Genomic DNA, 10,376 nt, shown 5'->3' on the forward strand with positions numbered 1-10,376 from the left:
TAGCATGTAGTTGTAAAGTTTAATGTTAAGTTAGCATGATTAGTTTTAGATCAAATCTGACAATAAATGGCCTAAATAAATTTGTATGGCACATTGCAAATGAGCAAAGCTCATATGTCCATGTGTATTCAAGTCACTAATGTAATGTCAGTTTGTGACGTGATGTGATGTGATAAAGATCATGTGATACTGGGGCTGAATCTATAATTCTTGCTGACAGGTCCATCCATCACACAGTGCCATAATATGAACAGATATGGACAAATGGACAACTTACTTTCATTATAAATGTGCAGAATTGGACACATGCACACAGTCAAAGTAGGTTTTTGTTTTTTTTTTTTTTTTTTTTTTCTCACCAGGGAGTTGATTTTTTTTCAGCTTCTCTCTGCACTTTAGCTGCATCGAGAGGAAATCGCTCTGGTTATGGTTCAAATGTGTAATTTCTTGCTTCTTTGAGGCCAAACTAATGGTTTTAAAAACACAAAGAGCCACATCCAGAACTCTAACCCACTACAATCAATGCACAGAGTTGTATGCTTGGTACTCACTCAAGCTTGTAATAAAGATTGATTTTCATACATTCAAATTATTTTAAGAAATGTGTGTGTGTTTTTTTTTTTTTTTTTTTTTTGTCATTTTCTGTAAAAGTCCTTCTGCTCTTTCATTTGCAACATTCACAGTTCAAGCTATGAACTGCCTTTCTCTGAATAGCACGACTGTTCGAGTCTGTCCTCAGATGAACTCGTGTCTGAAAGTTGGACTGCTCTGACATGTGGGTCTCTGCTCGCTGTCCACACCTCATCATAGTCACACATCTGCTGCAATGAGAATGTGCTAGTGCTGTGATTAGTGCGGTGTCAACACAGTGATATGGAACATTTTATATAAAAACTGTCCCTGAAGCTTTAGTAATCAATAAAGAATGAGCTCAGTGCTGCGGATATAATGCTGTACCAATAACAATACCAAGGCTTTTCAAGTTTAAACATTAATAAGTGATGTCTCTCCTTGCATATTATCTCAGAAGAGGTCTCTGTCCAATAAAGGATCTAACACCTGATTATATTCAGCATTTAACTTCTTGCTCTGGGTGTTATCTCTGAACGCTATCCTCACTTCTTGCCGGGGTATCTATAGTTTTTGTCATCGCTCTGGGTGCGACTATGTTCAGCTGAAAAAGACTAGAGTCAAAACCAAATAAACATTAAAGAGGATGCAGTATGAAGTAAACCTCTGAGTCTTTAGCTACAGCCAGGATGATGAGCCAACAGGAGTCTGCTTTGTCACTGTGTCATTGTCAGTTAAGGGTAAATGTGCGGAATATTGACAAACTTGATGAACACTACACTATCTGATAACCGCATAGATCAGCTGCTCTTACGCAAATTTGTCCTTTGAGAAGATAGCAAATATAAAGCTTAGTTTATGTGTCTGGCTTTTCAAGGACATGCAGTGTAGATGATGGAATAGGACAACGAGGCAGCACTGGTGACTATTTCAGCAGATAATATCATTCATGACAAAAGGGGAAACCAGACTTAAAATGTTAAAAAAGAGAAAGCCAATTAGCAAAGAGATAACTTGAATTTAACAGGCTACGCAACAGGGTACACAAAAATTTGCTGCGACAGGCTTTATACAATTCAAATAAAGAAATCTTTTATCTGGCTCGGTTTAATTCTATCTTGTATTTCTATCTTTTATTCCGTTAACTATTAGAGGACAGAGCCGTTCAATCAGTAGGCCATCAATTACAATGATGGATCACTGTAATTACTTTAGACAGTACTTATATCGATGGTTAATTAATGGTTATGCATCACTTGGCTTTTAGATGTAGCTCAGGGGCAGAAGTATGAAGATAAAAGTTGAGATTATGCCGCATATCTTTGAATATTACGTTACTTTTTTGCCACTGATTTCAGCAAAAACGGCCATTTCACACACGGTGCTTTGACTGCCAACTACCCGATTCATTCGACACACGACGGATGCTCTTCGGAGCAGCAAATTGGAACTGAAGGAGGGAAACACCATGTTATTTTTCACCGTAGTGTCACATAAATGTCAGTCCTGGTTCTAATGCCTGAATACAGTGTTCTAAGTGACTCCGTGAAGGAGTTGGGTCTTCTGACCTCATTAAACGGACTGTGTTTTGCCTTTCATTTTGAAACACTCTTGAGAAGCTGAGATTATTTTCTTTTGCATTTTACTTCATCTTCATAGTCTGTATTGTAACTAGTTTTGAATGAATTTATTGATAAGACCTTTTAGCTGTGTGTCTGTTTCTATTCCATATGACAGTTTTTTGAAAGGATATTACTGTTGGCCACACCTCTCTGCAACCATATTTAATTCAAAATACTGATGCCTTCAATTTGTTTATTTTCAACAACTTTTTGGGAGTTTTGAGTTGTGAGCAGACTCTCCAATTCTACACAGTCTTCTATAAGTGTGGTGTAATTTTGTCTTTTCTACTGTTTCATTCTCCTTCCACTGAAAGTTCAATGGTACAAGTTTTAATAAATGTTCCAGGACAGTCTCAGCACATTTCTGAAAACACAGAAAACTGGACTCACAAATCTTCTCTGCAAACACACAATTGCCACAGCTCTCTTCCTCCACATTCATTTAACATTTTCATAAACGTAAAATATGAATTAATGGTGTAAAACTGGTGTTTTAAGGTGATGATTAACAGAGTTAATGCTCATTTTATTCTGGTGCTGAGGTGTATTTGATTACTAACTGGAACTGGTCTGGTACTGAAGGGGATTGGACTGGACAGGACTGGGACTGACTGGTACTGGACTGAATTGAACTGGTAGTCAGGTAAACTATCATCCTTTTCTTCACAGATTTATTCGTTCATCTTCAACCGCTTATCAATTTGCAGGTCGCAGGAAGTGCTGGAGCCAATGGCAGCTCACTCTGGGTGAGGGCGGGTACACCCTGGACAGGTCACCAGTCCATCACAGGGCCAACACACAGAGACAGACAGAGACCAACAACCACTCAGACCTACGGACAATTTAGAGTCACCAGTTAACCCAAACATGATGTCTCTGGACGGTGGGAGGAAACTGGAGTGCCCGGCGAAAACTCACACAGGCACGAGGAGAACAGGAGCTGGGGCAACAGCGCTAACCGCTATGCTGCTGTGCTGCCCTTTCTTTAAAGAATATATTACATGGAGATGAAATTAAAGCAATACTTTATTGGTAGAAATGTCTTAAATGAATCAGACTGAGGACTTAATTAAAGACATTGTGCATTCCATAACCTTATAAATGCAATAACTTGTAGTCTGTTTATTAACATTAATTAGTGTCTTAGTTTTTTGAATTGCTTGTTTTCGTGATGGCACCATTATCAGCTGGAGCAGCTTCTAACTTTGATGTATACTTGCCATGTAATAATAATAATAATAAAAAAAAAGGCTTTCTCTCTCGCTCTTTCACTCTGGCAGACCCAGGTGTGTTTTCACTGCAATTTAGTTAACCTCTACCAGTCAGGCTCTTTTCGTCAGCATCTGTCAGCAGGCTTTTTTTAAGAATTGAACCTATTTAAACTGAATTTGCAGAGGGATTGAGAAGAACTGATTAGATTTTGAGGCAGGCCCAGATCATATGCTGTGAATTTGAGTTTCATTGACTTCAGTGGAGGTCTGCGCTCTGTGTGCCACCGTAGTTAAAGAAGTACCAGCGATGCCGCGGCGAATATGTCTCATGGAGGGGAGCATCTGATACGCAGCCATCATGTGAATAATTCTAGAAATTGAGTGATGGAAGGTCACATTTCTTGACGACTGACCCTCATCAGTCTGTTCATGTGTACCCAAATTAATTTAACAGCGTATTCCAACTGTGAGTCTGGCCCATTAGATGGACTGTGATGGACCAGACTCAGCCCGGTCGGAGACGGACACAGCTGTGCTAGGAGACATTCTCACACAGAACAGCTGCCATCTCGGATTCCTCTACCATCACGGCATGAAAGCACACTCACATTCACACAGTGCCTCTGGTCTGGAAATACAATTAAGTCATGGTTAAGTTTAGGTTACTAAAGATTATTGTGTTTACAGTTTGGGAAATAGCTTGACGGTATTCATTTCGTGGTGTGAAGCACGGTGTGTGTGCTTCACACACACTGTGCACAGTTGCAAACATTACAAACAGGAGTCATTATACACCTGTATGAAAGAGACGATTCATCTAAGAGGGCTCACTTTAGTAGACACATGGAAAACATTTGACAAACAATGAGAATTACGCAACCTGATAAGAAGATTTCGCCTTGTGTGTCTCTTACTGCATTTGTCCTGTTCTCCTCCTTCCCTATTGTATTACACCTGTGTCTAATGGTCTTCCGCTCTCTATGTAATTAGTGCGTGGGCTCCTTGAACATTGTATTACTTTTTCTCAGCCTATCCCCTTGCGTGTCCTTGCGCTTTCACTCTTTGAACATTAGTTTTCTCAGCCTGGGGATATTTCTTTTGACTGAGCGTGACTTTATATATTTTCTTTGTTCAACAAATCACCAGACTGCTACAGATCAGCTTTTTGTCTGCACTTGGACGTGTTGTCATGATCATCAACAGTGATACAGAATGACACTTCTGTACCTCTGGCCTGAGGACAGAAGTGTGAACAGTCCGTGCTGGGGGTGGGGTTCCTTGAGGATGGAGGCAGCTCTCCTGTACAGCTGTGTGGTGTTCAGCGTCCAGGAGAGGTCCTCAGTAATGTGAGCGCCCATGTGCTTAAAAGCTGCTCACCCTCTCCACTTCAAACTCCTGGATGAACAAAGGCTGATGAGGTCTCTATCCACTATCATCTCCTTTGTCTTGTCTATGTTGAGGGTGAGGTTGATGTCCTGACACCATGACACCTTCCTTGTGTCCTTGTGGGAGGCAACTGTCGTGGGTGAACAGGGTGCAGGGGATGTGGCTGAGGACACAGCCCGGCTCTGGGGTGCCAATGTTTGTCGTAATGCTGGCTGAAGTCCTACGGCCAGTCTTGACACGCTGGGGCTTGCCAGTCAGAGAGTCTAGGAGCCAGTCGCAGAGGGTGGGGTGCAGACCTAGGGTGGACAGTTTGTGGGTGAGCACCACTCTCTCGAAACACTTCATAAAGTTTGGAGTGAGTGCCACTGACCTGTATTCATTCAGGCAGGTGGGTGGGGTCTTCTTGGGAAGGGGGTGGTCTTCAGGCAGGTGGCGACGACGCTCTGGCTGAGGGAAAGGTTGAGGTTGAAGGTGAGAACATCAACTGGCACATGCTCTGAGGAACCATCCAGGAATGTTGTCAATCCTCCTCAGGGCTTTGTGTACCTGGTCTGATGGTGGGGAGGGGGTTCAGGTTGTCCAGATGTGGTCCTGTCTGTGCTGTGGCTGGAGGTCTCAAAGCGTGTGTAAAAAGTGTTGAGGTCATCCGGCTGTAGATTGTGATTTCTGTGATTTGCAGGAGGCTTTGCCACATCCGCCTGGGGTCAGCAGTAGAGTAGACGCCTCTTGGCCGCTGTAACGGCTTTCCTCAGTCGGTACTTTACAGCTTTGTACTCAGTCTCATTGCATGATCTGAATGCAAGGGACCGAGTCACAGCATGTGACATACCTGACTGTTTATCCAGGGCTTCTGGTTGGGAAACCTCTTGACTTGTATGCTGGGCACAATGTTGTCAACACATATGCCAATGTGCCCAGTCACATACTCAGCATAGTCCTAGAAAATCACAACTCAACTTAAACCCCAGGGAGAATATGAATTTGCATGTATTGCCTGTGGCACTGCTATAAACTGTAATTACTGATATCTGAACTCTAGTCTGGTCCTGTTTCCGGGGGGATTAGATTCTCGGATATTGAGCAAATGAGTATTAATCGTTTTAGTTTTTTCACACAACGGGCTCAAGCAACAGATGATGCATCATATCAGAAACTTGTCAGGAATTCCTTGTGACTCTGCCCAGCTTGTAGAACCAAACAGTGCTGCAGTAGTTAGTACTGCTGCTTCACAGCAACAGGTTTGATTCCCAGGCCACAGGCCGATGCATGTTCTCCATTTGCCTGTGTAACTTCCCTCCTCGTACTGTGGGAATGGTTGCTTCTATATAAATAGCACCCTGAATCACTGTCAGCTGGGATTGGCTGGCCACCATGACCCATGTGACCCTGCATGAATAATGCAGGGTCACATGGGTTCCATAGCACCCTTTTGGTCCCTTTTGGTCCCTTTGCCATAGGAAAAGCTTTAATTTGAATCCTGGCCCACTTATCATGTGATACAATTATAAAACGATTCAGTGAGCAGAGGAATTTTACATATACATGCACTCTGTGTGTGTTTGTGTGTATGTGGGTGTGGGTGCGATGTTTTCTCTCTCCTTGATGGAGAGCCCAGTTTAACATGCAAGCTGTTAAATTGAATTGACTGAAGTGCTCCCCCTAGCTGACCTCTGTCAAAGATCTGCTGGATAATTAATGAAGACGAGAAGGGACTATGATAGTAGGCCTTGGTCACATCTCATCTGTGATGATGCCATCATTCAGAGACGTGTTGTATGCCCATGCATGTCCACTCTGCTGTGAAAAATCTCCAAACAAACAAACAAGCTCTTCTCGAAATGATCTCAAATTTATGTCTGACAGTGTCGCTCAAAGAGACGGGGGCGCAAACTGTGCCAACACAAGACCTACTACAGATGTAACTTTGCATATGTGGAGGCATCAATCAGTGTAAAAACCTCAGAACCTTTAACCTGAAGACTTCCACTGGGATTAGTAAATGCCCCCCCAGCTGTTTGCACATATCAACAGATAAACATAGAAGTAAAATCCAGGTGGATTTCTCTCACCCATACCCTTCCACCCTCTAGTTCGACTGCTTGTTCCAGGACCACTTCTGGTAAATCCTGAACTGTGCAGACGAGGCTCATCCCACAGAGGCACAGTGCTGGAGATGCTCTGACTCAGTCTTCTATACACAGTGTGTTCCTTCTCAAACTTGCTCACATCCTCACACCTGCTTCAACACATCATCCTGAGGTATATATTTTCAGCTGCTGCCTTTCACATCCAACCACTGATCGGCACCACGGTCACATTATAATTTGATCACCTTGACATGCCAAGACTGGTGTGTTGTAGACAAGCACGTCAAAACATTTACCAAACAATTGACAACAGTATCACAGGAAAATCCTTTTGACAACATTATCAAAGATCCTCTTCACCACTATTGACCTATTACTGTCCAAGTTGTTTGCCTTGAACTGATACGTATCAGATCGTCTTGGTCTTTGACATCGTTTTTGTGTGGACGGATTTAGTGTTTGCTTTTACCTTATCTGTCATTCCTTGGATGAGAACAGTCATCCACACTGGTCTTCTGAATATATCGCCATAGATTTCATTGATCCTTCAACGCACAGATAGACACAAGTGGTTTTCTAGCTGTAGGTGAAGACACGGCATAACTGTTCGCTCCACAGAAACCTCAGCAAGATTTTTGTTTGTTTGTTTTCAAGCCTTCAGTGGATTTGTGATTTAGCCAATGACACAGCAGAAGCTACAGATTTATGGCAGTACGTCTTCCTGTCTGCTTACTGTCCACCACTCTTAGACATTTTGTACATCACCATAGGGTCAATCAGACTGGGACAGACAGAAGGTCACCTGCAGCTTGGACCATCTAGGGATGAGGGATGGGGACATGACAGAGGATCATTCATAAGTGTACAGGAACTGCACAGGAGGAGTATCTGGCAGGTCCACACTGGACCTGGGCTCATGTAGCATCTGACTGAGTCATTACTTTTGGATGAGGACATGTGATGTACCTCTACGGGTGTAGCTCAACTCCAGCGGGAACAAACTTGCTGCTGTGACTAACACCGTGACTGAGGCTCTGTCAGTGAGACAATGGACAGAAATCTTCTTCATTCATTTCCAATCAGACGGAGCAAGCGATTCATTAGCAGTAATGACACGATGAGAATGTTTGAAAAGAGAATATAAGACCTGGATTGAGCAGCTATTTGACCATTCCCATGGAGATAGTAATCAGCTGGTCTGAACCATGAATTGCTGTTATTTTAATCCACTTTAATCACTTCAATTAAACTTTTACATCACCGGTCGAGTCATTAATTTAATAATCAGGCGGTACGTAAACGCATCACATGGAGCTGTCATTACCTTACTGATCCATTTAATACCCATTTTCCTGGGCAGCTTCCTTTCATACACTGATCAGTGTTTTCACATCGTTCACCCTCGTTGTGCTTGCCGGTGACGTCATAGGGGAGGGGGGGGGTCTCGGGCTGAGCCGGTGATCTTGTGTCCAAACTTCTGCAGCCGCGCGGAGCAGCGGAAACAGCCGGAGAGCTCGCCAGGGTCAGCGATGAACAGGTCCTCCAGCCCGCCCCGGGTCGGGTCCGGGTCCGTTGACCAGGAGCTCGTCATCACCTCCACTTTCGGGACGCTCCTGTCCGTCGTCTACATGATCGGGGTGTCGGGGAACGTGTACACGCTGGTGGTGATGTGCCACTCGATCCGCTTCGCCACCTCCATGTACATCTCCATCATCAACCTGGCTGTGGCGGACCTGCTCTACCTCTCCACCATCCCGTTCGTGGTGTCCACGTACTTTCTGAAGGACTGGTACTTCGGGGACGTGGGCTGCCGCATCCTGCTCAGCCTGGACCTCCTCACCATGCACGCCAGCATCTTCACCCTGACCGTCATGTGCACGGAGCGCTACCTGGCCGTCACCAAGCCGCTGGACACGGTCAGGCGCTCCAAGAGTTACCGCACAGCGCTGGCGTGGGGCGTGTGGCTGCTGTCTCTGGTCCTCACCGTGCCCATGATGGTCATGGTCACCCAGACCACCAAGACCACCCCGCAGGGGGGCGTGAAGAGGATGTGCGCGCCCACCCGGGCACCCCTGGCTTACAAAGTCTACGTGACGGGGTTGTTCGGCACCAGCATCATGGCCCCGGGGCTGGTGATCGGCTACCTGTACGTCAGGTTGGCCCGCACCTACCTGGAGTCCCAACGCCGCCGGGTGCTGAGCAGGGCCAGCCGGCGGACCCCGAAGCAGAGAGTCCTGATGATGATCTTCACCATCGTGCTGGTCTTCTGGGCCTGTTTCCTGCCCTTCTGGATCTGGCAACTGCTGCCTCTGTATCACACCAAGCCGCTGAGCCTGGCCTCGCAGACGCACACCTGCATCAACTACCTGGTGGCGAGCCTCACCTACAGCAACAGCTGCATCAACCCCTTCCTGTACACGCTGCTCACCAAGAACTACCGGGAGTACCTGAAGAACCGCCACCGCAGCTGCTACCGCTACACGTCCTCCTTCAAGAAGCGGCCTCCCAGCCTCTACTCCTGGGGAAGGTCCTCCAGCAATCAGCTGGAGTTCACCTCCGAGACCATGGTCATGGAGAGCCGGAAGTGACGCGCCAGTCACGTGGAGGAGAGGTAACTCCAGAGATGCGACAGGTGAGAGCAACTTCAGCTGTTAGTGTTCACACCCCTGAGCTTCATCACCTGCGCCTCCCAATCCCTCTTTATCTGCTCCTTATGCCCTTCCTCCTCCTCCTCATTCTCATCCTACTTCACTTCCTCATCCTTCCAAGCCACTTTATCCTCCTTTCCATCTTCATCATCCAGATCCTCCTGCACCCTTCTGCTTCCTCATCCCCAACCAGAAAGATGCATTACTGCTACTGAAGAGATAATCACATGGTAGTTACTGTAGACATAAACACATCCCAGTAACAACCAATCTTCTGGATGTATAAACATCCCTCATTTTTCACAGAGTTCATTACTCCTCCCTAGAACAGCTCTTGGCACAGGAAGCACTGGAAGAATGAAGGATGAAGGATGAAGAGGGAGGATAGAGGATGGAGGAGGCATGTGATAGGATGAGGTGCTCCTCTACTCTTGCTACAGGCTCATGAAAAATTAACCACTGCTGTCAGGGCAAAGTGTGAGTAGGGAATGATTGTGATGGTCAGTCTGGAAAATGGCCATCAGTATCATCATCATCATCATCATCATCATCACCATCATCATCTCTATTATCATTTCATTTCCCAAAGTGAATGAAGAACAAAGGATCAATAATTCAAAGCAGGGCACCAATAAACTGAGTAGTTGCAACTTTAATTATTGACCTCTTTCATATTCCCTCCTTGCACACAAAGTAACAATATATTCATTAGTTCATTCATCTTCTACCGCTTATCCGTTTCCGGGTCGCAGGGGATGCTGGAGCCAATCCCAGCTCACAGTGGGTGAGGGCGGGGTACACCCTGGACAGGTCACCAGTCCATCACAGGACCAACACACAGAGACAGACAGA

General features: G+C 45.3%; 1 protein-coding gene across 1 annotated transcript; it reads left to right on the plus strand.

The window, feature by feature from the left end:
- Positions 1–8,405: 8,405 nt before the first annotated feature.
- On the plus strand, positions 8,406–9,464 carry LOC115060208 (urotensin-2 receptor). The gene has a single exon (XM_029528073.1). The coding sequence runs from the start codon at positions 8,406–8,408 to the stop codon at positions 9,462–9,464; it is 1,059 nt and encodes a 352-aa protein (XP_029383933.1).
- Positions 9,465–10,376: the final 912 nt, after the last annotated feature.

Source organism: Echeneis naucrates, chromosome 19 (assembly GCF_900963305.1).
Source record: "Echeneis naucrates chromosome 19, fEcheNa1.1, whole genome shotgun sequence".
In the NCBI taxonomy this organism is placed as follows: domain Eukaryota; kingdom Metazoa; phylum Chordata; class Actinopteri; order Carangiformes; family Echeneidae; genus Echeneis; species Echeneis naucrates.

What these genes read in the sequence shown, in the direction of transcription:
- LOC115060208 (XM_029528073.1), top strand. Translation starts at nt 8,406, where the DNA reads ATGAACAGGTCCTCCAGCCCGCCCCGGGTCGGGTCCGGGTCCGTTGAC.